At 40.1% G+C, this 24529-nt stretch overlaps 1 protein-coding gene across 3 annotated transcripts in view; it reads right to left on the bottom strand.

Annotated features, from left to right (window-relative positions):
• WWC2 (WW and C2 domain containing 2) overlaps window positions 1-24529 on the bottom strand; it is a 105340-nt gene that overhangs the window by 26732 nt on the left and 54079 nt on the right. For all 3 annotated transcript variants that reach the window (XM_080379284.1, XM_080379285.1, XM_080379286.1), the window contains exons 5-12: window positions 20669-20748; window positions 17135-17264; window positions 16319-16465; window positions 15266-15339; window positions 10711-10953; window positions 6190-6279; window positions 3837-4450; window positions 166-289 (exon numbers count right to left, since the gene is read on the bottom strand). In XM_080379284.1, the coding sequence (XP_080235410.1) occupies window positions 166-289; window positions 3837-4450; window positions 6190-6279; window positions 10711-10953; window positions 15266-15339; window positions 16319-16465; window positions 17135-17264; window positions 20669-20748 (1502 nt within the window). The remainder of the gene's footprint in view (window positions 1-165; window positions 290-3836; window positions 4451-6189; window positions 6280-10710; window positions 10954-15265; window positions 15340-16318; window positions 16466-17134; window positions 17265-20668; window positions 20749-24529) is intronic.

The following is a 24529-nucleotide window of genomic DNA, read 5'->3' as shown; positions in this document are numbered from 1 at the left end:
CATCAACCTTCACTGTTTGGTAAATGTGCCTTCCTTTCAGTATGAAAGTACAAAATATTTATGGAAATGGCAAGACTGACGAACTACTTATGTCGGTATCATGTAACTGCTTATAGATATATTTAAATTCTTGGTGGGAAGTCTTGCATTATTTCTCAAACCTACTGTTTCACAGAAGCTTCGTATACACCACTATCTCCAGCTACAGACTCATCGGACACGGCAGCAGATACACAAGCTGTCTTCTCCTCGAGCAGGTGACCAGCTGTTCTTCTCGGTAAGCCAACACCTACAGAAAGAAAGAAGAATGAAAATTAGTCCAAGAGATAAATAGTCAGAAAGAGAGAAGCGCATCGTTTAGAAAGTTGTCAAGCTGAAAGTGGTGACCCTTAACTCAGCATCACCGAGTAGTTTTGTTTCACATCATTCAACATTCTGAGGCTGTACTGCTGTCACCACGTAGTCTGGCTAGGGCTATAACCAAACTGATAAACTCGGTAACGTGCAGCTATTGCTTCTTCCCAGAGATACAGACACCTAGTTCATCACCGGTATCTCTTGAGCTAGTTATTATCCTTCATTGTCTTATTAACTCTCGTCATCTTGGTCTTTACACCTGTATTTGCCACGTTCACATTCTGCACTGTACTGACACTTTGGCTACATGAAAAGCGCTTGCCTACTGTTCATGAAATATTCAGAAGTCAGACACACACCCTCTACCCAGCGATTTAACTGCTAGAAATAAAAAAAAAACACAACCCACCTCTGGTTTACTATCATCAAAACCTTTTTATGCTACAAGCTCTCTTTACTATCAACTACTATTTAGCCTTAATCTCCGACTCGCATTCACATGGTACCGTCACGCAGCGAAGCAGCAGCGCTCGCGGAAAGCCACGTTCCGCGGCACAGCGAGCTGAGGGCCACGCAGGACTTTCATCTGACAGGGGGTGAGGATATTGGTATGCATGATCATCCCCACCCGAATCGTGACTTTACATCTTGTTAAGATGTTTAAAATTTAAGGCTTCAGATTAGATGACTGATTGCTGCATTTGTGCTTTTATTTATGGCAGTAAGAATGCTTTTTCCTTGATGATGAAGTGCTCTTCCCCTTCCCCCCCACCACGTGAGGGGTGAAGGTGATGACATGATTTATTGATTACCCTTAGGAATTACCACAGCAGCCTGAATTGACTTTGACAATGACAGAGACTGACTGTGGAAGAACTACACAATATTCCAACTTGGTTTCTGACAGCGGGGGCATGTGCAGAGGAGCAAATATCTGTATGGTTCACCTGTACAGAAAAGTCAGAAACAGACAGAGAGGCAGGTGAGCGCTGCATTTAAAGACTCCACGCAGATTATTACATGAAAATACCAGCTACGCTGTCTTCAGGCACGTTTACCTCCCTCCAAGTTAAGATTCAGCAGCTGTCACATTTGTAGTCTTGTAAAACTTGAGTGTGGGGGCTGAAATTTTTCCTCATGCAGGTTTTATGCCTCTGGCTGAGTTTGCTGACAACCTTCCCAATTCAGCATCGCAGCTCCAAGAATGAAATTGGAGTAGAAATACTGAACCGACCCCAGGTCTGTGTCTCACTGCTAACGCACTGAAGCCTCACCACGAGGCCCGTCTTACTGTGGAAACGAGAGGTACTGAAGCATAATTAACATCTGGCTTTTCAAAACTGGAGTGCTTGCTTTGGCAGCCTTCATACAGTTTTAAAGACCATTTGTATCCTATATGTGACACTACACGAGGAAGTAGCAGCATAAAGAATCACAGGATGAATTTGTATTGTAAAACCGTAACTACTTACAGAATTAAAGGACACCCTGACACTACCCAGAATTACAGGTCCTCAAAAAAAAAAAAAAAAAAAGCTCGAAAGTGTTAGACAACCACATGATGCCTTTGAAAATAACGGTCTAAAGAAATAATTTTTAAAACAAATAATTCTGATTCCTCATGGCCCTGTGTGTTCCCAAATGCCAAGCCATTTTAAATTCAGTTCTTAGACTAGATGAGTTGCAGCCAGATTGCAAAGTCAGACAGACCAAAAGTTGCGGTTGATTTGGGAAGGACATACTGCTGCAATACGGGCTGGAGAAGTAATTATTTTTCACATATGGCTCTAAAGCAAAAGAACTACTGTGTTCCACTATACTGAAAAGACGAAGGACAAAATGACCCACCTCCACCCCAAATCCCCTTCCATATTCTTGCACTTCCCATTTCACAGGTTCAGACCATTGGGACATCAGTCAATTTCTTTTCTTCTTTCTGCACAGTTGAACAGAGGGGGGACTCCCACCCTGTCCTGCGTATACCATACATTTCTGGTGCCACATTGCTCTGGTCAATATTGAAATTACTACAGGGCTGCAGTAAGCTGATCTAATTGACCAACAGACGTTACAACAATTCTTCGAGGTATCTATGTCTACAGACCTATAAAAGCAATTTTTTTTCATTAAGATATACGTATGTATCAACATGTTTAGGTACTTCTACTAAGAACTGGCAAACTCCAGGCACAGGGAGAGCCTGGCAACAAATCTAGCACTCTAGAGAGCTAGGTTGAAACTAAGACACTAAAGACACTGACATTGGTTAGCATCTTCACTATCAACTCAGGACCAGAAACGTGGAGCTGGGAATGCTGGGTGCTGGTAAGGTTTCCAGTAGGGCTGGCCAGTGCCCAGTGCTAGCAGAAATCTGGCTCTCTCCGTTCTTTCCTTGGGAAAAGAGTCACGGCGTAATACAAAAATGGTTTGCAGTATACTTAAAGACAATGACACAGAACAACACTACAAAAAGTCAGTAAATGTGAGAGAAAGCGCAACGTACTTTCAATCCTACCAAAAGGCAACGCTCTAGGACCTGAGGACAAGCTGTCAATTCTTGACAGCTGGGATTTTTGAAGTTCTGACTCTGCCAAGGGCTTTGACAAGATAAGACAACCAAGTATGCTGCACGGCTTTTATGCAGACTAGAAGTGGAATTCATTACACCTAATTCAGCCATCTCAAAGTTAACTTTAACTAGTTACTAAGGATACCTCAATAACTTACAGGGTCATTCATCCCATCTTCCTTAAAGAGAAGTATGCTTTAGGACAAGATGACTTATCCTTTTGGAAGTTACCCACAGGCTGCCAGGGGAGCCTAGACTAGCTTAGGAGTTCTGTTTTAACTCGGATAAAAAGCTAAAAGCTTTGAAATCCATGTTAATAACGGGGAAAGTCTCACTGTAACTTACATGGCATGTGGTCACTTTCTCAACTCACATAAAAAATGAGCCGCAGATCTTTCAGCGACAGCAGGTTCAAATAACTAGGTATACATAGACACATAAAAATTCCAACTCCTAAGTCCAGAAATCTCTTCTACTGAGGATGTCAGTTTGTACCTTATTCTGCAGTGAGAAACAAAGCATCTGATTTCAAGTTACCAAAAGCCACCGGAGGGTATTTTTGCTCTATCCCCACACATCCTGACAAAACCTAGGAACACCACGCATCCTTCGTGTCTTCAAGATCCAGTATTAGGTTCTTCTGTTATTTTTTCATGACAGGACCTGCAGTACATGAACTTGCCTTCTGAGATGGCTATGGAAAAACAGATGGAATCAGGGTGATCCCTCTCCGCAGCCAAAACTAGAAGTTACGTAATGTCCCTCAAAATGTCTGACTGCCCACCATGGCAAACGTGTGCTGACCCAGGCAGTCTTCAGCTACGTGAGGTACCTCCCTGTGCAAAAGCCAGCCGTTAAGTTCCAAAATTTCCCGTTACATGTATATGCGATATTAGATTTTTTTTATTACCTGAACTTCCTTCATGTAGAGAAGGCAGAGGCTGCCTAATGCCTTCATTAAGATCTTTATCATCTGTAGAAATCCGAGATGCTGCTCTGGCTTCAGAGTCCAATAATATTTGGTTCTCACAGAGACTAATGCCTGCAAAGTCACCCAGAAGGTCACAGTCTTCAAAGTCCGTCGCGAGGTGATGCAGAGGGGAATTTTGAGCCGACACCGAAAATGCAGCTTCTAAAACCAAAGGGGACCCTGGGGGGGACAAGGAGGACAGCGAGGATCTGGAAGACAGTGATGTCACAGATTTGGGAGGTTCAGTCAATTTGGGATGGTCTGCAGCTGAAGGAGAGTCACTGTAACCCAGTCTCCCATGGGAACCGACCACTTCATTTTCGTGAATGGTAGTGATCGGCCCCGAAGGAATGTAACCACTTTTTTCTTGCAACATGAAGTCAAGTTTATACAGATAGTCCAAATCTGTTATCTGATCGCCTTGGTTATAGTAGAGATCCGTGGAGCTGAGCGAGTTTAGCGACCCTCTGCTTGATGTGTTGAGAGATCCCCGGCTGGATGCCAGAGATCCCAAACTGCTCCCTGAAGACACAGATAACGTACTAGCTGACAGGCTGCAAAGAAAGCACAAACACGTACACCGATGTTACTAAACTAAACCAGCGGGACACGGTACAAGGAGAGAGAAGATTGACTGGAGCCGCGCTGTAACAATTTACAACTGAATGCTGCTTGGGGCGTTATGGTTTTTAAGCACCCATTCTTGGCTGAGGTCAGTGTACCCAACCTGCACGCTACCAGGGCAACTTATCCAGCTTCTGGCCTGTTGCCAAAGCCCCTTTATTTCTGGAGGAGGTTGCAGATTTGACAAACCGGTCCAGCAGTAACAGCACCTTTTCTCAGCCGCTATATTCCCTCAAAGACCTGCTCCGCTGACGTGGGCACTCGCGGGGTCAATGTGACGGGAGGTGACGGCAGCAGAGGAGTGCTGCCACCTCTGCAGCAGTTCATACAGCCTGCCCTCTGCCCACAAACCTGGGAGAGATGGCAACTAGAAGCAAACAACTTAGAGCAGAACTGTTCACATACATATGACAACACACACCCTACATGCACGGGAAATCCAGCTACCCAAGCACGGCAAAGGCCGTTACATGTGATCTTCTCCTGTTAATAACGGGAGATAAGGAGCTCTGCCAGGCCAGAGAAACTGTGTGTCGTTGCCTTGGCTCAGGATAACTCTGCTGGGAAAAAAGCATCAGGAAAAATAACGCAGCCCTTTTGAAACACTTAAAAAAATGTGTACTGAACAGTAAGAGAGCTATCAACTTTAAAAGTTTTGCCACTGGGCTAGAAAACTGCTTTCAACAGGACAAAGAGACTCCTCAAAGTCCAAACAAATGAGCACAAAATGCTCTTTCCCTATAACTAAACACCAACCAAGATGCAGTTTATGGGATATGGCTGAGATGTCTGAAATAGCTAAGCCAGCCTAGATCCCAGAATTCGGATGGTGTGGCTTATTGTAAAAACATTTTTCCTCTTAAACTCCCATTTTGATTTCTCAGAGAATTGTAAACATTAACGCAGTATCTGATTGCTGTATCCCACTGGGTTATGGAAGAAATTAAGGATTTTGTACATAAATACAACGGACACATGGTTTGGTAGCCCAGGGTCCAGATGTGAGAGAAACTCTTCCCCAGGACCAGTTACATGTATCATAAAATATTAGAATTCCCATCAGAGCAGTGAGTTTGAGTTCACAGTTGCTGTAACTGATGGCTTTTTTGTTATCACTATGAATTTCATAAACCCAGTCAGATTTTGAATCGATGACTGTCAGGAAAAAAAAAACCCATCCTGCTGAGGATACATTTCTGTCTACAGAAAGAGTAAGTCAGTGTGGAAGAATAAAACCAGAATCAACTACTCACGTATTTATATGCATACAGGTCCTCATTAAGTCTCTCCAGTTATCATAAAGATTACAGTTCTAATGACTCGTTTTAGATAGAACTCTGAGAAACCAATTGGTCTCCTCAGTGACAGGATTTTGAAGATATGACCGATTAGAGAATTTACACTGAAGCGAAATAATGTCTGCCTGCTTAATTATGGAAGCTGTGCAAAAAATCCATTCCGTCCAGTCTTGAGTGCCTACTGAAATGATAAAGGTACACCAGGTTTGCATGATGGCAAAATGCTTGAAGCTACTACACTTGCATTTTCTTACTTAAACAAATTTTGTTCAGCTTCCAACTAAGAGAAAAACCTAAGAATGAAGTTGAGACATCCAAGTCCACCAGATTGTTGCTGAAAACAGGTTTTACATTATGCAGTACGGTCTCACCTCCTAAGTTGTGAATGCAAATAAGTAGTTAACTTTGTAGTTTCTTCAAGTTTCTGTACTAACTCTTTTCTTCTCTCCTCCAATTTCAATCTGGAAAGAGAGGTACATATAAGTAAAGCAAAGCATTAAAAAATAATCTGGAGGCTAAAATACTTTATAGATAAGGCAGAAACAAAGTGAAGATCCCTCATATTTTCAACTGGTTGCCAACTACTAAAATCCAACAGACTGTGTTAAGCTCTCGGTTCTATCGTAAAACCCTAACCACCTCAGCAGAGCGACTTTATCTGCAGAATACTAAGCAGTGTAACAAACCTGCTGAGGGTACAAGCAAGCAGAGTGTCAGTACATTCACACTGTACCAAGGGGGAACGTGCACCCAATAAAAGAGGAACAGACGAGCGCTGGGAAAATAGCTGCGACTTCAGGAAAGTAAGATCTGCACTATTACGGTTTTAAAAAGCCATGCTGTACACTGGCTCCCCACTTAATATAGTCTCAGAAAAAAACCCCAAAAGAACACCGATAGCAGAATTAGTTCTGATAATGCAAGAACTTGAGGTAGCGCTGCAGGAAGTTTAAAATTAAAGTATTCCCTTTGATTTCAGAGACTTCATAGAGAGACAAAGTCCAGTAAACCAAAGCAGCATTCAAGCACAAGGTTCCGAGATGGTGGACCATATGTAGGACCATATTTACTTTGGTAAAGGTTTCTACATCCCCACCAGCTTTGTCATCACCTCAGAGCCGCACAGCATTGTAATGCTCATTACCAAGGTTCACCTTTATGAAAAAGAAGGATTTCTTGCCTCCTGCACTGTTATCCAGTGTAGCTCTAAATGCACAAATGGTGGAACTCTCCCATTCCTTTTGGCTGGCTCCTAGCAGAATGGATTCACTAACCTTTACGGTGATTTTTTTCCTTTTATAATTGCCTTTTATCACTCTATTTACAACACCAAATAAATTGCTTTCCCTCAGAGGATTCAGCTAAAACCCTCCAGTAGCTGTGGATTAGTATATTCTCCTTTAGCCTTTGCTCAGTCAACTGATACATGTCACAAGTTCTCAAGCAACTAGTCTGAAAGACAAGAAATTACCTCCCCTACTTAAAGAAAAAAAAAAATTAAAAAAAGGGTTGATGTTCATTCTCAGAAGTACTCCTTTGGCCCTTCTGGCATTTCAAGGATGTATAAATTAAAATTCAAATGCAGAGAACACTTCAAAGAACAAACCCCCAAAATCAACCATTGCTTTCTTACGCAAACTGAATGAAATACTTGGGAGTTCCCAGAATTCACTCTCTTTGAGTGTCAGATACCAGTAAAAAAGACATTAAGTCCTCAATTCAGCAAAGCATGAAAAGCACTTGCTTACACACATGCTTATTCAGCGAGCAAATCTGGGTTATGCAAAGGTGAATAAGTTACCCTGAGGTCAGCCAGGGTGTGAACTTCCACTCCGCTGCCTACGCTGCGTGTGCTCTTACACCGCAGCAACGCGCCCATCTGCCAATACCTGCTAAGACTGTTAAAAGCATACATCATACTTCACTCTTTGCTCACGAAGACAGGTTTCCAAACCAAGAATGATGCTCATCTATGGTATCAGATGCTCTTTCCTACCGTTTTAGTATTTATCAGTGCCTTCTGTTGTCTTTTAAAGCCTCATCTGTCCTGCTTTTCCCAAGCAGGAGTGCCCTTCACTAGCTCTTTTGTGGCTTTTCAATAGTGAACTATCATTTTATCTTATTTATCAAGGAAGAGGCACAAAAATTGCTGTATGTGTTCAACTACTAATGGTAAAAGGCAAGAAAGAAAATTAACAACTTAGGAACTCTGACTGGAGCCCTCAAAACAGATACCTGGAGTTATTCCACTGAATTTGTACTATTAAACTAAAAGGTTTGGTGGTGGTGGTGTTGTTTTTCTCCAAAGCACAAGCAAAATTTGTTTTTCTTTATTATCTTAAGGAGGTTGATAAAATGTAATTTAACCCATGGAATTGAGCTCCTGAAAAAAATTCTTTCCTGGATGTAATTTGATCTACTAGTAATTAAAAGTAGTAGTATTAATACCTGTACATAAATTTCAGAAAGATGTTAGCCATAGTTAGAGACACAAGCTAGATGATGAAATCACCCCTGGAAGTTCCAACAGGAAGAGGAGGAGAAAGCAACAGGAGGCAAGAGGAGGAGGAATTTGAAGAAAAGGAGGAGGATCTGGATAAAGGTAAGACGGGAAAAAGAGGACCTGGGGGAAGAGCACAGGAAGGTGAAAGATGGGAAAGAGTACGAAGACGAACAAAATCAGGGGGAAGTGTTCAGCAAAAGAATAGAAGAAATAAAAGCTGGAAGAAAAAGAGGAAGAGGAGGAAGAAAAAGGGAAAAAGGAGTGGGAGAAGGAACAGGAGGAAGAAGTGGCTGGACTCAATGAACTTAAGGGTCTTTTCCAAACTAAATGATTCTACGATTCTGTTTCTTCCCCCTTTACAAAAACCTGAAAGGAAAACCCAAAACACCAAAACCAAACCAACCAAAAAACCAAAGCCACCCAAATCAAACCAAAACCCCGTCCTCATGTCAAGCTCAGACACAATCCGTAGCTTCTTACACTGTTGCTCCATTATCAGTACCTGTGAAAACACTGGAAATCTAAGGTATTGATGAGATTTCATGAAAGAACCATAGTAATGCAACAGTGCAGCACTTTGAAGATGGCGAGGCTCCTCCACCGATAATGGAGAGAAGACTCTTCCCCTCCTCCAAGAAACAAAATGCTGATGCTTGATTTGATACAACTAAGTGTTTCCTTCCCTCAAATAAACATTTCAGGAGAAGTTTCACCATCTGAATCCTTCCACAAAACGAAGATTTTCTTCATGTTTATAGCAGACACATCAGAAACAATCCTCATAATAGGCTGGTACGAAAGTATTGATGTGCCCTGAAGTCATAAAGGGAGACTGTTCTAATATCATAAACAGCTGCAGGTAGAAATTCACTGAATAGCAAAAAAGCAAACCAGAAGCAACCATAAATGGTTCAACCAGCAGTGCATGACACAAAATCTTACAGCAACCTCCGAAAAAAAAAAAATTCTGCGTTTTCAGGAACAAAAATCAAAAGGAAAAAGATCTGAAGAAAATAAAGAGGGGAAAAATTAAGCTCTAACAACTAGTTGTGTCACTATACCTGGAAAAAAAAATCTGCCATTTCGTTTGTTCTTGGCAGCGGGAGACAGTTTTACTTGCCCTTGGCACTCCAAGTTTGGCATCTGACACGTATAGGGAAACAGTCAGGTGCACAATCTTCTTTGGCACTAAACAATCAAACCCAGCTGCCTTTTTACAGCATGTGTCAAGATTTAGCTGTTACAACAGCATATTATCAAAATCTTAGATTCAATTTATTTATTCGTGAATGTGGGTTTTTTATTGACCCCTTGTTCTCCATTTACTAACGAAAGTCAGAAGGCAACAGATCCATGCCACTTTAGATACTACTAACACAGGCGGGTTACTTCTCCTGTAAAAACACAGTTCCAGTAAGACGTAACCCTTCTAAACCACATCTGGATTATCGAGATGATGCAGTTTAAATTATTATAAAGTGTACAAATATGTTTAAAAGTCATGCCTAATACACATATACGTACTTTGTAAACAAAAAAAGCTTCCTCACTACTCAGCTACAATTTAGGACCCAGCTTCTAATGCCACTAACAGGAATTTCGCCATTCAGTGAGGCTGGAGCAACAGCAGGTGTTTCCTAGCAGAGAGAAGTGGGAAAGGCTTATAATGCTGATTGCATTACTTCAATAAGGCATACTACACTGATACACACAATGACATTTTGTGTTTATTGCATTTTATGTGTGCTAGAGGTGCACATAAATTTATTTCCATTTACAGTTGATGAAAAGTCCATTTGTGACAGTCGCCTTTGATTTTCTCAAACTCTGAATCTGGCTCAAACAATTTATTGCGGGAGTTGTTTCAGTTACCAGTTAGGTAGCAGCAAGTTAGGAAAGGTCTGCAGCAATTACACTTCTCCTCTAAACTTTTTTTTTTTTTTTCTTGCTTTTCTTTTGGTTGCATTTTTGTATGTAATAAAACTCACAATGAAAGGCTTCAGATGTTGCAACAATCAAGATAATCTTTGTAACCTGAGTTCAAATAGTTTACAGCTATTATCAGAAACAAGTGAATGATGCATTGCCCTCCTGCTGGCATGTTGACATTCCTCAGTTATTTAACATCTGTTGCAGGCATTTTCATGCTGGTAACAAACACAGAGTAACCGATATCGCAGAGCACATACAGGGTGTTCACATTCTCTCACCGTACAGAAGAGTTCTTTGTGTTTCTGCCCAGTGGGCTAATAACGAATTTAATTAAGATCTACATAGAACAGTTACTGAAGGAAAACAGCCCATCAAGGCATAGTTCAGGGTCTGCAACAAGTACAAAGGTTAGATTGCAGAAAATGGCATTTAGTATTAGCAAAAGACAACCCCTTACCTTTCAGCAAGTGCTTGACTGGGTGTGCTTTTTACAGACAGCAGCTCTTCTTCAAGCCTCTTCCTTTCTGTTTCTAGCTGCTCTAGCTCATCTTGAGTACGTTTGCGTGGTGTAATAAACTGGAGTTCCTTTAAAAGCTCTTCTTTTTCATTGATTAACATCAGTTTTTCCTTTTCCACATCCAGTGCCCCAGGCCAGGCTTCAGTATCTAGCTTAGAGAGTTCAATCTTCAAGTTAGCCATGCTAAAACAAAACACAGCAGATTTGTCTGAGCCCAGCACAGCTCACAAATGCCAGGAAAGAGAGAAACATTAAGAGTATTTTGAAAAGTATCAGGATATAACAACATCTTCCTACTGAAAGCTCTAACTTTTTAATTAGTTTTGCTTCACAAGAATGGGACTACACCAGAAAAGCAAACCACCTATCCAGTCCAACCTCAATAATCCCTATTTGTTAAAAATGAATCGCTCTTGTTCCAACGCCGAGTTGAAGGAGAAGTCGTAATGTTAATAAAAGTTTTAGTGAAAGCAATCTGTCTGGTAACAGCAGCGGCACTATGCTTTACCCATCGAGGAGCACAATGGGTTTCTCCTAAGCTGCTGGAGGCCAGCTGCTCCTCAGAAAGAGCAGCGACCGTGGTGAAGGAACACGCACTATAGCAAGGTGCTCGCTTCAGCGGCACGCACGCACGCGGCTTTCAAAAGGCAAATGCACTGCTCTCCTACGCAATTAAAAGAAAAGATCGTGAGGCGGCGGCTACCTAAAGAGAAAGAAGATTAGTAACTCAAGAGTTTGAGTTTGTGCAACTGCTGTTTCCGTCGTCGATGTCAAATCACAGAGTTAAGACACCCAAGACTTGGTTATTTATACATCTTGTGCAGATCAAGGCGTATGATGGAAACAGAAATTTCCCTGCGTTATCACTGTACTATAGCTGTAATATAGCCCTGCCTCGATCGGGTTATTTCCAGCATTCGCTCTCCATAATCCCTCTGTCCATTGGCTCAGCAGCACAGCTTAAGAAGTGCAGGTCCTGCAATAAACTCATTGCCCACCGGGAAAACCTAAAAACTCCGGTTATAGGTGCCACATACCTAATAAGATTATAACTTTCAGTCGCTTCCAGCCTTAGTCACACCTGAACCAGGTGCATGGCTAAAGATATGGAAGCTCTGGAACTATGTCAGAGCTCCTAGCTTTCTGCAACCTCTGGCTGGTAGGCTAGGAAAAACGCAGAGAAAGGAGAAGGCAAAACAGAAAGATGTTCCCATACAATCTAGGGCAAGAGGAAATGGTCTGTTGCTTTTATTTATTTGTAGCTGCCATAGTTAAATACACCTAAGTCAGTTCAATAATGGATGCAAGTCTGTGCAACTTCAGCGTTACCAAACCATCTAAGGTAAGGGTCCCTGCTGTACTTCACAGGCACATGATTTGGTACGTATAATCCTCCTGTAGCTCTGACAGATTTCTGGGAAATTGTTTTTCTTCTTTCCAGTTTGTTTTCTGTGATTAACTAATAAAACTAAAAATGTCAGTTTTATTTTGCATCTCCAATATTAAATTTACAGTACATTAAGGCATTTATTTCTGGTCAAAGGTAAGAATAATTAATATCGAGTATAACTATCCCACTGCTTATGCTAGAGGCTTAAGAGGAACCATCCCCCTTTCTTTTTCCATCGGTGACATTCTCACTGGCACCTGAATATAACACAGCAGCTTTAAAAACGAAAAACAACCCATACTCCCAACAAACCCCTGGTTTGAGTCAGGGTATCTTCACAGAAAACCAAGGTAAAATATACAGAAATACCATCAGCAGTGCTACCATAATCAGATGGTGAGATGAAAAAAATGAAGCATTTCAACATATTTTGCAGCTGTTACATATATCATTTATATTCAACAGTCCTTTAGAGGAGCAGTAGTCTGAGGGAAAACAACCAAATAATTTCAGATGGATAATGAAATGCTAAGACTTTCATCTCCAGGTCACTGGTTCTAGCTAACCTTGTTCTGAAAGTAGCTGTTACTGACAGCTGTTTGATGGCTTATGGGATGAGAAGGTGGTCTCCAAACAGTTCTTTTGCTCCCTCTGCTACAGACAGCTCTCTGCTACTCTAACAGACACTCTTTTCAGCTGCCTTAGCAGACAGGCAAAGGGCTAGATGGGTATAAAAACTGAACCAGTCTCACACTTTTGAGGAAGTCCTTGCTCAACAAGGTCAACAAGGAATATTAGCCATATCTTCACCACATCAGGAGAGGGTTGTCAGCATGCTGTATCACATCCTTTTGAATAACAATTGCAACTTAATTCAGCATAGTTAATGTCAATATTCTACCTCTTCAAGACATTCTGCTAAGTAACATAACATACGCAACATACAGAATTATCTGACAATTTTCAAGTAGAGAAGTTCATTTACAAGAGCCTCTCTTTCTCTTAGTTAACACAAAACAACTAAGAATTTGCACATTTACTATTTCAGAGATGGTCCATACTTAGTAAGTTATAGTGATGATTACAAAGGCCATAATAATTAGGGGGGATGTAATTAGGTACTGAACTTTATGTGCAAACCGGTACTTATCTTCATTGTTCCAAGATCTGTACGCTTTATTAAGTTCACCTAGCAGTCACAGATAAAACCAGTATGTGCAACCACTTTAAAGACTTTAATGCTGTCTTTCAAGGCATGCAATTGTCTTATTTAAAGCCAAAAAGAATATTAATTACTGGGAAGTTTTCGGACAAAATTGAATAAAGATACCATTTAAAAGGAGATCATTTAACCTTGAAACACTGATGTTATACAGAACAAACAGTTATGGAAAGGTAAGTACAGAAGCTACTGAAATTTTGACTCACGTTCTCGGCTGACTAATATGCGAGCAAGTAAGATCTAACGCATCACTGCACTGTTTTTCTTCCCCCTTGCCCCCTCTACCTCCTACACTACCACCCCCTTATTTTTTTTAAGGTAAAAGTGGTAAACTGACTTATTTTTTTGATTGACAGGAATTTTTTTGTTCCTACAAAGGAGAGAGAAAACACAATGCTGGGACTTCTTGTATCAAGACACAGTCAGAACAGAGGATGATCTGATTTTGGATCAATGATGACTGAGAAAAAATGCCATCTATCTGCATCTAAACCACCATCTAACAATTAATATTATGTACACAATGACACTGAGCCAAAATCGTGTTCAATACTGAACATACACAATAGCCTTAGCACGGTTTGATTCATGCATTGATCATATAATAAAGTTTTATGATCCATAATGAGGACGTAAAAGATTACTGTTGTTACTGGCAAGCGTGGTAGCTATTGCTCTGTATGAGAGGGGCATATATTTGAAATTAGGCAAAAAAACGTTGGTCGTGCAGCCTTCTGCCCTTAAAACCTAACTATGCCTTTACTTGGTATGTATAAGCTGCAAATTTCATTTCCTAGTTCTCTAATTAATCATGCCACAGTATTCAACTGAAATAATACTTAAATCTCAGATTTGATGCGGTTTAGGCACAGTTTTCACCTGGGGAAAAGTGCTGGTTTTTTATTTTATTGCCTTGTTTAGTTCTTTATTGTAAAAAAGGAACTCTGGGTGTGGAAAAACTTTTCAGATTTATACCCCCCTTAAATTACAAAGTACCTCCATAACAAAAACTACAAGGTTTCTGAACAACTGACACCTACCTAATTTTGTGAAAAGTATTAGAATAGAAAATAATACAACACAATTAATAGATTATTAATAGAAAGATACCCCCTGCACACTGTTTGGTTTTTTTTTTTTAATAGTAAGTCTTGCCCCAGTATTATGCAGCACTTCTGGTACACCAGAAGCCGTGTCATTCTAACCCTGAACGTTCTGCTTCCTGATGCCCATTCTTCAGGGCTTTGGCAATTCATCACAACGGCACTACTTTCACGAGCAACCTCTGCAGAACTTTAGTTGAGAGGCATTCCACATTCATCACTGGAGCAGTTCCTAGTTTCTTTTCTCCTCAGGTTAAATTCATTAAAAAAAAACCCCAACGCCATAGTCATAACAAGTATTTAAATTATCCAAAGTCCCAGAGGAAAAAAAAGAAAAAAAAAAAGAAAATTATTAAGCCTACTGAATCTTCACTGGAAGTCTGAAGGAACTCTAAAACTGAAGAGCCTTCAGTGGTGTAGTAAACTGAAATTATGATCCCAAGGAAGATGGACATAAATAGCCTGGCGACTCCTTTCAGTGGAAAGCCAGCTCGCTCTATTCCCTTAATCCTGGAACTGCCATTAAGTTGTCACTGTATTTTCTTTCTTAACACATTCAATTTAGCATTAAAGGTGAAGCCTGCTGTTCAAAAGCACCGGCTGCTCCTGGAAGCCTGCTTCTTGAAGGAAAAGAAACGGTTCGCAGTAACACCGCAGGTTATTTATATATGTGTATATATATATATATAAAGTCCCAGCGAGCTGCCCACCAGATGTCAGTGCGAGCTCAGTGGTAGCGCTCCTGCACTCGGAACATCGCGAAGCCACTCACACGATTACCTTCTTTTTGCCTCTTCATATTGAAGACTTAGTCTGACCTTCTCTGCTAAATTTGATCTACTTCTTGCTCCAACCTGTTGCGGAAAAAAAAAAAAAAAAAAGTATTAGCCTTATTACTGTGTAAAGCTGTTCAATGAATCAACAAAACCTATACGCATAGGCTAGAAAATTTTAAACTTAAATAAACCCACGCCCACCGGCAGCCACACACTTGCTGTTAAATGCCTAGTTAGGAATCTACTCAGATGTACGAAACAGTGCTGTTTTCTTCTGATCCAGTTCATCTATTTTTAACTACTGCACTACCATTTGTCCATACTCCAGGGTAAAGCAAGAGTGCTTTCAAAGAAGTCTTGCGGCGGTTGCACCCAGAATTTTGATCTCCTACTTTGAACTCCGCTGAACGCAGAATTTAGAACTAAGCCAGTGCATTTCTAAGTAAGACAAAAATAAATTCGCTACAAAACATAAACAAGCTTAGCTCTTTGTTTGGAAAACCTTGTACAATCTCTGCCTTACAAACTTAGCTCACAGAACTTCAAAGATGGTACCAAACGGAGCGCAGCTTTCTGTGTATGTAAAATCTGCTGTCACAGAAACAGAGGTTTTAATGAATCCCTGAAAAAGTACTTCCACTAAGTTTTTCAGCTGTGTGAAATTAAATTGCACATTTAAGTTCTGAGATCTTGTTTCTGAAAATTAAAAACATCTTCATAATGAGTTAAGCCTGTAAGGTGAAACATATCCTATAGAAAGATCCAAAAATTACTATCTACTTATGGTAATCTTCTAAAGGTACTGGAGCTATTTGATGAAATCAGATAGTCATAGATGCTTCATGGCAAATTATAAAGTTCATCTGAATCTTGAATTAAAGTTCAAGGGGGAAAAAAAAATCAGACAACTGATTCTATTATCTCAAACGTGTGTGTGTGTGTGTGTGTATAGACACCCACACCCCTATCAGCAAACAAGCGTTTGATTCCAGTTCCATTAACTGCAGCATTCTGATTCAATTTCTCTTTACATTTGACAAAATGGAAAAAAGCTCACCTCACCAGAAATGTCAGTCTGAGACCCTGTATCCAGAGTTTGTCTAGAAAAACACAGCTGGGAGTTTACAGAGCTGGAACTCAAGTCTGGTTCAGATGTCTCAGTGGTCTGGTCAAGACTGAATTTCTCTCTCAGCTTTGCAAGACTCTGTCCAGGAAACAGAAAAGGAGTTGGTGTTCCTTTGCACTTTGCTGTGTTTATACCAGTTTATCTCCAAAAGATGTTTACAGAAAAGACTCCAATATAACAATTCTGGGTTTACTTCATATTAAGCATCTGTCCTTTGAAGGCAAGCAGTTGGTAGTTGATGCTAAGGGTGAACAACACGTGTGACAATGTAAAAACTACTCATATGGTTTTGTGTCTCTCTTCTTTTTGCATTTTATGATTTTTTTAAAATTTGTAAACCAATTAAATATTTGGTTGACTAAAAAAAAAAAAAAAAAAGATCTGCTTTCAGAAATGGCAACAGAGCAATTTAGATTTGGAAACTTTCACTGATTTAGAAAACCATGCATCTCAAAAACACATCTCTCAATTCTGTCCACTTACTATTTTAAATTGAGGTTCAGAGGTAACAGGTGCATTGTACCTTACATATAAGTTCAGAAATCTGTATTCTCTGACGGACAGAGTGGCTTTTTGAGCTAGGAACGTCACAGGCTTCAGTTTCTGCGCCTGAAATTTTACTATAATACTAGGCTCAAAGAAATTTGCGAATCCCTTATAAATATAAAACGCAGAGTATTTATCATTAGGAAAATGAGTCATGTTAAAACAAATCCACACAGAACTTAGGTCAACCATTCAAACTACCTTCATTAAATCTTGTTTTTCTCTCTCCCCTGAACTTATTGCCTTTCTGATGGACTTCAATTCACTCAGGATAGCTTTGGCCTCACACAGTTCGTACCCGCTCTGGCCTCCAGACATTTTTTGGTCAATTCTGTGGAAAGACAGATTATTAATACAGAAGAGAGAAAATAACAGTAACGTCTCTGCTGTTCTACTTCAGGCAGAAGCACAGTTAGAGAACAGAAGGTAAAGAGGCAAGAGATACCGTTTCCTGTAACAGACATGCAAAGAGGAAAAAGGACATTGAAGATTCCATTAAAATTTTCCTGGAAAAACGTCACGCTATCTAACATACACACAGTGCCCAGTGAATTTCTTTTGCTGACATCAGGAAATCTCATGGAAAAACACTTCTGCTGGATTTTAAACCACTCCAGCTAAAGTACGCGGGCCTTAGCAAAGGCAGAGGCTCCACAAGCAATTTTAATCGATCCAGTCTTGAAGACATAATGGGCACAGAGCACTGAAGACTCCTACACACGCTACCAGGAGCATAGCATTATTGCTGACAACGCCGTCAAAATTCCCGTGCCCACCATAACTCTCTGCAGCATGGGAGCTTTTGGGAACACCTGTCATACTACTAACTCTTTGTGATCCTCACAGAAGGCATGTTGATTATTAGCAGCACTTCTCTACCCAGACCCACATCGTGAGGTGGACAGACAGGCAAGCCTCTCGGTTCTGATCAGCCACGCAGAGAAGAAACGTAACCAGCACCATTCTTGTCTCAGCTTCCCTCTCATTCACTCTAGTCCAAGGCATCAACCATCTCCAACAGCTGTTCTGCTCAGCCAGTCACCAGGCTCTCTTTATTCACAAAATCTCTGGATAATTAATACCGTATGTCATAGACCGGACAATTTATTAAATTCCTGGACTATCAATTATTTTAAAAACTGTACTTCGAAAATAACACAACAAAAAGCCCCTACATTTAGACATAAAAATATATTTCATTTTAGTCTTTCCATATTTACTTCAAGAAGTACAATTTGTAAACATTTCTCTGATCTCCAGTTTAACTGAATATTTCATAGCATCATAGAAATGACTGCAGCTGTGCTTCACAAAATTAAAACCACATCCATCTTCACAAAACTCAAGCATTTAGCAGGGAATAAGTTCTTTTATAAGGCAATTGGCTTTCTGTTTTTATCATCATCCATCATCTTTGCTGGAAGACATTAACCTTGTGAGTGAGGAATGAACAAACATTTTAATGATCAGAAGTGATCTCGAGCATCCCCTGCAAGAGCAACAATTTGCACAACACACCTGTAACTTAGTCTATTTTTCTTCCAGTTTTGTGCACAAAGATACCAAGGATCTAAAGCGGTCTTTAAAGCTGTGAGCATGTCTGGTTTCCTTTTTCCACGTTTCAGTTTTTGTACAAATTAGAATTGCATTGGTCTAAGAAAATTACCTATGTGACTCAGCACTCAGATTCCTATTCAATGATATATTTGTTTCAGCCTGAAAGTTCTCCAAACTCTTTCATAGGTAGGCACGCACTTACTGTCTGACAACACTCAATTTTTGGTAACTTATCAGGTTGCTAAGGTCAAATAGATATAGGATATGCCAACAATTGGGATCATGAACGAGCAGTTGGGTAATATGCCACACGCTGCCGAGTAATATGATGTGCCACATTCAAATCACAACTGCTTTATTCTGTATATAATTAAGATGGACAAGAAGGATCTCTGACATACAAGATATTCCATCATCCTGTTTTAAATTAATGGGATTAGTACTGTTTGAAAGCGGCTGACTGAATTTTAAAAACAAATGTCCATTGTGTTTCTGTGGAATGCTGTTGACAGTTTCTGAAACATGCTTTGGATTCCTATCAAAATGGCTTGTGAGCAAGCTGCTTTAAAACAATACTTCATTGTTGAATTAATATAATAAAACCAGCATGATTGGCTAACCTTTAATCCTGGGACAGCAGCATGAGTTTTTATTACCTTAAGCTTTAGAATCAATAAGTCTTTCTTCTAAATTTTGCTTCAAATGAGATCTGATTTATGGTTAAGTAAATTCAATCAGCTACCCCTTTCTCCCTTCACTCCTCGCTAGTCTTTATATATTTAAATAACAAAGAAATCCTATATTTATGTTTTAGTCAAAATGAAGGAGGACAGAGACTTGACTGGCATCCTCCTAAAGTGCTGAGGGTTTTCAGTTCCCAACTGACTTCAAACTCTTCATACCAGAAAAAAACATTTTTTCATTCATTTTGATATATCTCCGATTATGATTGGCCATTTCCTGGACCACAATTTTTTTCTCCCACTTCAGAAAAATCCTATTATATAAAACTGAGCTATTAAAGTACACAGGCAAAAGCCTACAAGATGTTTTGGTTAGAACTGGGAACTGAACTCCAGCATCTCAGCTCCAAACATCATCCTTTGCAAATCCCTTCTTTGCATTTTAGGACTCTACCTGGAAGATGGAAATGCACTTCCTTTTTTCCCCACCTTTTGTCCACCTTCCCTATATATTCTGCAAGCTCTATTTTTGCTTATCTGACAGTACACTGCCATACGCAGAAGGTCCTGAAAAAAAGGGTAGATGAATCCAGACGATATTACATTAAAGCCGCAACATTGCTTCTGCTACTGGGACTAGAATACTAAGAATATACTCGAACTAGTGTACTAAGAGCACACAGCTCAGCATTCTACTGTGTAAATGTATCCTTAATGTATGGGTACATACCACAATAAGGGAAACAACTAGCATTAATAAATTTCTATTCACACGAGTCAAGAAAACATGCTTGTTAGCAAGGCTTCCTCTCCAGCGAGTTCTCTGTGGTGACAGTTCCAGTAATGTTTCATATTTTACGGCCCAACTTTTTTAAGTCAGGAGCAGCAGGGAGTGCTCAGACTGAAAAAAAATGCATTCCCTAATAGCCCAACTGGTTAAATACCCAGAATGCTCACCCGGTTCGGCATCAGCCCGTTGGACACCAGGCATGCCAGCAACTGGAACAAAGAAAGTCAGTTCTCTAACCCTCAAATTGTGACTCATTTCAAACCCTGCACAGCTGTGTACCATTTATACCTCTGAGAACAGCACCCTCCTCCATCTCTCACTCTCTCTAGCTCAGAGGTGGGGAATGAGGAAAGAAATACCTAATTACTTTTTCAAGTGTTTTAATTTTTTTTTTTAAACATGACATGCGAAGCAGCTGAATTCTTCCTTGGGACCCTTTAACCACCATCCTTCTTTCTGCCTCTTTGCAACACAAGCAAACCTCGTGGAAAAACAAAGAGGAGGGGGAATAGATTTCTCATGTTAACCACTTGCACGATAGGTTTCCCATTTCTACAGATTTCCTGCTTGCTAACTACAACAAAGAGTTATTAGGTGCTCATTTCTGCCCCCAATAACTCTCCCATAAGATGGATTCAATTCCACGCCAAAGAAAGAAATCGGGCAACTGAATTAAGTCAGTTTCAACTATTTTCTTTTACTCACTGTTGCAGTGTTTCAAAGCCCTGTTCCTTGTACAACAGCTCTTGCTTCATCTGAGAGAGTTCCCTCTTCAGCTTCTTAACCTTGTGTGTTAAATCAAAGCAAGAGTTAGAAAATTCCTTTTGTTAAACAGCGTTAACACATGGCTTTGAACAATTAATGTATTCTCTACATCAGATGAGACTAAAAAAAAAAAAAAAAAAGAGAGTAAAGTGTTCTACTGATATATATTAAAAACAAAAGGATCTGCTCTCTTCCTGGTGTCTATGGGCAACATGCTTTAGTATTAAAGGGACACAGGCAGATTAAATCACATTCTTTATTTGTATTGATACCACACTGTGTTATTAAACCTGAGAGAACTTTTAACAAGTAATTTACTTCTCACTTGTTAAGCATGCATTCCAGCTATCCTACAGGGACATGCCTGTTTATTTTTAGGCTTATTATATTTTCACTTTTTAATTCCAGGAATCTCTCAAGTCATTTGCACTGTAAAAGACAAAGCGTGGACTCCTTTCCCCCCGCCATGAACCAACCATCCTTTCTTATAAAGCTTTAGAGACACTGGATCCCTAAATATATAATCCACATTCATTTAATTCAAAGACAACAATCACTAAACACATTTGGATCGCAAATATGTGTCTATTTAAAAGAAATGTCTCTGGCAAAACATTCCCTACTTTCCCTAAATATTCATGCTCAGTTGCTTTTTAATCTTAATATTGCTATTTCAGATGTTAGCAGATGTGACTACCCTCAAAATATTTATGAGCCAAGATCAAATTTTAAAATCCTCCATTTAATTTTTTATGACCCTAAATAAATCCCCTTAGACCTCCTACTTGGTGCAATTCTTTAAAAAAAAATAAAAATAAATAAATGTGGGATTCCCGTGATGCCAGGTGACTAAAAGCACTGAGCATCAGCAGCTGCTGTTGCTTTCCAAGTGACTTCAAATGCTTTGTATGTCTAAAATAACCAGTGATTTGTGGGGTCTTCCTATAGGCTTGTGATGGATATTTAGGCATTTGGGTTTGTAGCTTCTGGCTAATGAATTTTCTGTGACAGAAATAAAATGTTTTCAATCTCCATTTTCTCCAAAGCAAAATCTGTTCTCTACATGAAGTGTTTAGGTTCCGGCTTCTGGAAGCTATCATCACTAGTTGTTTTACTTGACAGAAAACTGTTTTTATTTTGACCATACTGAATAGTTAGCATGATAAATAGACAATATCTCTAAGTACACATTCAGCACTCCTTAACTACTACTGCTTCCCTCACTGGCATGAAAACCCCAAGAATAATCTCTCAAGCGTTCTGTTCAAGATATAGAAAATGAACAGATTATCACCTCTATGTTCCAGGTGATGTGTGAAATATGAAAAAAGTCTCAACTTTTCTGAGAAACACAGAATAGCTAAACTTTTTTTTTTTTTTAAATCAGAAATGTGAATGTATAGGAATAGCAGAAGTTAAACTTGGTTTCAACTTAGAGGATTGGATCATACATTTTTCTTCAAGATCATCTTCTGAGTATCCTCTGCTGTAAATTCATCATCATTTCATTATCAAGAAATGCGAGTTAGGCACATTCCCCTAGAAGGATGTGACCTACATCATAATATAGCCTCTGTGTTTACTGCATCATACTTGCACTAAACTGTTCTTGTGCTCCTTGTCTTCTCCTTCAAAACTTTCATATAATCCCTGCTTTTTCACAACTTTTCACTTGTTTTATCCTTCACCTCCTTCCTACTGCTTCTGCCCATCATCTTAAGGCACCTGACAGGCCTCTTGCTTCCTTCTCCTAACAGCGCCTTCAAGGAGGCTCCTGTGCTAACCCCTTTCTACTCCCAGCACTCAAGTACTAGTGAATCAACAACACCCCCCTAACCTTATTATTTTATAAAGGTGCATCCCCTGCTCACTGCACGTGCATAAAACACACTGTGGTCACACACGCTTTGTGTTGCTTGAACTATCTTACTGATTACTAATTAAGACCCCGAATGGCCCCACTCGCAAGTCTACTGCAGGATCAGGTTCTTCCATTTTAGTCTTGTGAAAAAGGTCTTTCTTCTCCTGCTTATTTCATTTAACAGCTGTCTGATTTCTGACATATTTTCTCCACGACCTGTTGTGCTATAAGCAATTCATGTATCCAAAAGGCTCCACGTGCATATATTAAGCACAGCTAACAAGGAAAAGGCCAAAGGCCAATTCAGAACTTCCTCAAGTGCTGAGCTTCCCCCCTCCAGCCACCATTAACCTGATGATACCAGTAAGCCTCAGCCACTGTGAGAGAGAGAAACAGGTTTAGTATAGCTGACCTAATAGTTCGCTAAACAATGTGTGAATTCTAACGAGCTGGCTGGCAGCTTACTAATGACTAACTTTGTTTCCCATTAAGTCCACACATGCATATACCGTAAAATGCCAAAAGGTGGCACGTAAGCAAGCATCCTCAAACATTCAAGTAAGGGTAAACTGTGATAACAGTCATACCTCTCTTGCCATCTTCCATGAAAACCACTTCCCAGCCCTAGCATCACAGGGCTCCACTTTTTCTTATCTCAACAATTTTCAAATCCAGTGGCTTTGGATGACAACACACTTTATGCTGGTACAGATATTCTTGGACTGCACCCTTCTAAACTCTGTAGACAAGATTCAGGTCACCTGTTTTAAGCACATCTGCAACTTGGACTTTGCCACGCTAATAAATCAGGTATTGGGAAGCAGCAGGATATTAGGCTCCTTGACCCCACGAAACAATGAAGAGAGGAGAGCATCTCCCAGAAAAGAATTACTGTGGTTAACATATCTGCCTCTCTCCTCAGTGAACAAATTGTAGATCTGCAGCCAAGAGGTGATTCAGTGTTTCTGCATCTTGAACCGGGAGGTGATCAGAGCTAAGTAATGGGAAAACCAGCACAGGACCATGTCTGAATTTCCCCCTTTGACTTGTAGGTGACTGTATTTAAATTTGGTCATTTGTTTAGCTCTTCAACAGCGCTATTAATCTTCCAAAGATACTAGTGATCCCCTTGCCAAAGAGAACATCTGTTACTGCTCCACTTATTTTAGAAAGAAGCTCTCGCCTTGTCTCTTCATTCTTGTTCCTGACAGGGTCCTTACTGCTGTTGATTCTCCCTACTAAATTTTTCCTCCCACCTCCTCCAGTGTTGAAGTAAGTTCTCTCACTAGCCACTTGCCCTTCTCCTTAAGGGATAAGAGACTACAAATTGAGATTGGTAAAGATGAAGAGGTGTACAAGCAGTCAGGAGGGCAACATCTGGATGCCAGTTTTACACAGTGTATTCCATCCCCGATTTATACCGAGCTTTAAAATTTCAATGAGCTATTCCACAGCTCCTTGTAAACATTGTTCGGATTCCTAATCACAACTCTTCCTCCAGGTAAAGGAGGTGGTTAACTTTCTCAAGGCTTCTACGAGTGCCGCTCTGTGCAGAAACCGGCAGGGGGCAATGGAAGAGCTGAGGAACTGCGCTGCTTGTGCTGCTGCTGCTGCTGCTGCTCCTGCTGCTGCTGCTGCTGCGGAGGATGTGTGCCAGCCTTCAGGAAGGCGCTATGCTGTGAGATTTTAACCTGCATGGTTCGATCTCATTTTTTTCATTATTAACTACAAAAAGCCTAAGCTATCCATACAGCATTATATGCCAAAGCTTAAATAAATCAACTCCCTATACAGATTTTAAATGTCTTCCACACCATTTCCTCCTTATTCAAGATAAATTCACTAGAGACCAATGAATGTGTGAATGCAAGTTCTTTATATGGAGTCTGTTCGTGACCATGCTGAACACAGTTCATCGAATAACGGATTTTTGTTCACTG

Source organism: Falco punctatus, assembly GCF_963210335.1.
Source record: "Falco punctatus genome assembly, chromosome: 1".
NCBI lineage: Eukaryota > Metazoa > Chordata > Aves > Falconiformes > Falconidae > Falco > Falco punctatus.
Note: the sequence above shows the minus strand (reverse complement) of the source record. Positions and strands in the feature narration are given on the sequence as shown.